This window comes from Myotis lucifugus, unplaced genomic scaffold (genome assembly GCF_000147115.1).
Source record: "Myotis lucifugus unplaced genomic scaffold, Myoluc2.0 scaffold_430, whole genome shotgun sequence".
Classification (NCBI taxonomy): domain Eukaryota; kingdom Metazoa; phylum Chordata; class Mammalia; order Chiroptera; family Vespertilionidae; genus Myotis; species Myotis lucifugus.
In genome coordinates, this window is record NW_005871478.1 from 13,254 (window position 1) to 15,765 (window position 2,512).

At 49.8% G+C, this 2,512-nt stretch overlaps 1 protein-coding gene across 2 annotated transcripts in view; it reads left to right on the top strand.

Annotated features, from left to right (window-relative positions):
• The first annotated feature begins 2,072 nt into the window (after positions 1 to 2,072).
• Positions 2,073 to 2,512, top strand: part of ACTR1B (ARP1 actin related protein 1 homolog B) — an 8,153-nt gene continuing 7,713 nt past the window's right edge. The window contains exon 1 of one of the 2 annotated variants that reach the window (XM_014468126.1): positions 2,073 to 2,314. In XM_014468126.1, coding sequence (XP_014323612.1) covers positions 2,267 to 2,314 — 48 coding nt within the window. In that variant the 5' untranslated portion in view covers positions 2,073 to 2,266. The remainder of the gene's footprint in view (positions 2,315 to 2,512) is intronic. The other variant, XM_014468127.2, reaches the window with a different exon arrangement.

A 2,512-nucleotide genomic window follows, 5' to 3' on the forward strand; every position in this document is an offset into this window, starting at 1 on the left:
CAGAAAAGCAAAATGAAAGAAGAATCCAAAAATATGAAGATAGTGTAAGGAGCCTCTGGGACAGCTTCAAGCGTACCAACATCAGAATTATAGGGGTGCCAGAAGATGAGAGAGAGCAAGATATTGAAAACCTATTTGAAGAAATAATAACAGAAAACTTCCCCCACCTGGTGAAAGAAATAGACTTACAGGTCCAGGAAGCGCAGAGAACCCCAAACAAAAGGAATCCAAAGAGGACCACACCAAGACACATCATCATTAAAATGCCAAGAGCAAAAGACAAAGAGAGAATCTTAAAAGCAGCAAGAGAAAGAAACTCAGTTACCTACAAGGGAATACCCATATGACTGTCAGCTGATTTCTCAACAGAAACTTTGCAGGCCAGAAGGGAGTGGCAAGAAATATTCAAAGTGATGAATACCAAGAACCTACAACCAAGATTACTTTATCCAACAAAGCTATCATTCAGAATTGAAGGTCAGATAAAGAGCTTCACAGATAAGAAAAAGCTAAAGGAGTTCATCACCACCAAACCAGTATTATATGAAATGCTGAAAGGTATCCTTTAAGAAGAGGAAGAAGAAGAAAAAGGTAAAGATACAAATTATGAACAACAAATACACATCTATCAACAAGTACATCTAAAAATCAAGTGAATAAATAATCTGATGAACAGAATGAACTGGTGATTATAATAGAATCAGGGGCATAGAAAGGGAATGGACTGAATATTCTTGGGGGGGAAAGGGGTGTGGGGGATGCAGGAAGAGACTGGACAAAAAATCGCGCACCTATGAAAGAGGACAGTGGGTGGGGAGTGAAGGCGGAGGGTGGGGTGGGAACTGGGTGGAGGGGAGTTATGGGGGGAAAAAAGAGGAACAAATGTAATAATCTGAACAATAAAGATTTAATTTTAAAAAAAAAGAATTCTCCCCTCATTTACACACATCTACCAATGGTCCCTTTCTCATATTAGAGTCTTGAAGGTGTTGCATCTGCTCTTCAGAGCCATTCACACATACAATATCCTGGACACTTCGTCTGGCTTTCTTTGCTTTGATTTAACCATATGTCCTGATAGTGTTTCATATCAGATTATATAGAACTCCTGTATGAACTTAAACGGCTGTACATTGAGCCATTTTATGAATGCATAGACACCAGATACAAGTGAATACATGCCTACGATTCCATTTGCACTAAGTTCTGAAATTGGCCAAACGAACGTGTGGTGTTAAATTCAGGAGGGTGGCCGCCTAGGAGGAGAAACGGGGCACTGACTGCTGGTGGCCGCTGAAATGCTGGTCATGCTGCTGCTTAAGCTCAGTGATGGTTACATGTGTGTCCACATGGTAACAATACGCTGAATGCACACTTAGGGTTCCTGCACTTTTCTGTATGGTGGTCTCCAATCTTATCCAATTTATGTCACAGTCTAGTGGGAAAGGCAGATATAGAGGCAAATCACTATGGCTCAGTTTGGTAAGCGAATTCAGGACTGTTACAGCCTTTGACTCCAGGGCGGCTAGAAGCTGCCCACGGGCGAATCCCAGGGTTGCTAGTTCTATAAACTTGGCTAGGTTCCTCCGTGTCCACACCTATAAAATGGGAACAACATGCAATTACCTGGTAGTTATTGCCCGATTTAATATAATCTATGCAAAGTGGGTAGAAGTGCTCCGCAAGCACCGGATTAGGTGCTGGATAAACGCTAGCTACCAAGTTACCACTAAATTGTAATTGTTACAGGAGAAAGGACCTTCCTCCGTGCGCAATACATGCTTCGGGTTTAACAGCCAGCGCCAGCCTCCTCGGGGACTGCGCGATCGCGAAGGAGCGAAGGAGCGTGGTCGGAGGTGCTGGCGGTCGGGAAGACGTCTTCCCGGACAGGTGACATCGCGCCCCCCGACCCCTTGATTTCACCTGCGTCCCCTTTAAGAGCGAGGCCATGACGTCATCTCCACACAGCGCAACCTACCTTGAAATCGCCCGGTAGTCCTCCGGGCGACCGCAATTGGCTGGTGGGCCCGCGGCGGCACCGCCCCTTGGTCCCGTTGCCCGGCGCGGGCGGTCAATCGCCCAGGCGGGAGCGGCGATTGGCCGCGGGCGCGCCCTCTCGGGAGGGGCGCGTAGTCTGCGCTCTGGGGGGAGGGGCGCGGCGCCGCGTCTGGAGCCCCGCGGTCCGGTCCTCGCGCCCGCCCGCCCGCCCGCCCGCCCTCCCGCGGGTCCCTCCTGCCCCTGCTTGCCGGGCAGGGCCGCCCGCGCCATGGAGTCCTACGACATCATCTCCAACCAGCCCGTGGTCATCGACAACGTGAAACCCGGCAGCTGGGTGGAAGGCGGGCGCCCCGCCCCAGGGTTTCACGCGGCGCCGGGAGGGACCCCGCCCGTTTGGGCTCGTCCTTTTCCCGTTGTCAACGGGGGCCGATAGCTGCTTTTACTGGAGCCTGTCCTTGAGCACTCCCTGCACGATGCGTTTCAATCGTGTGATTGTCTTGTTGAGGCATTAAGA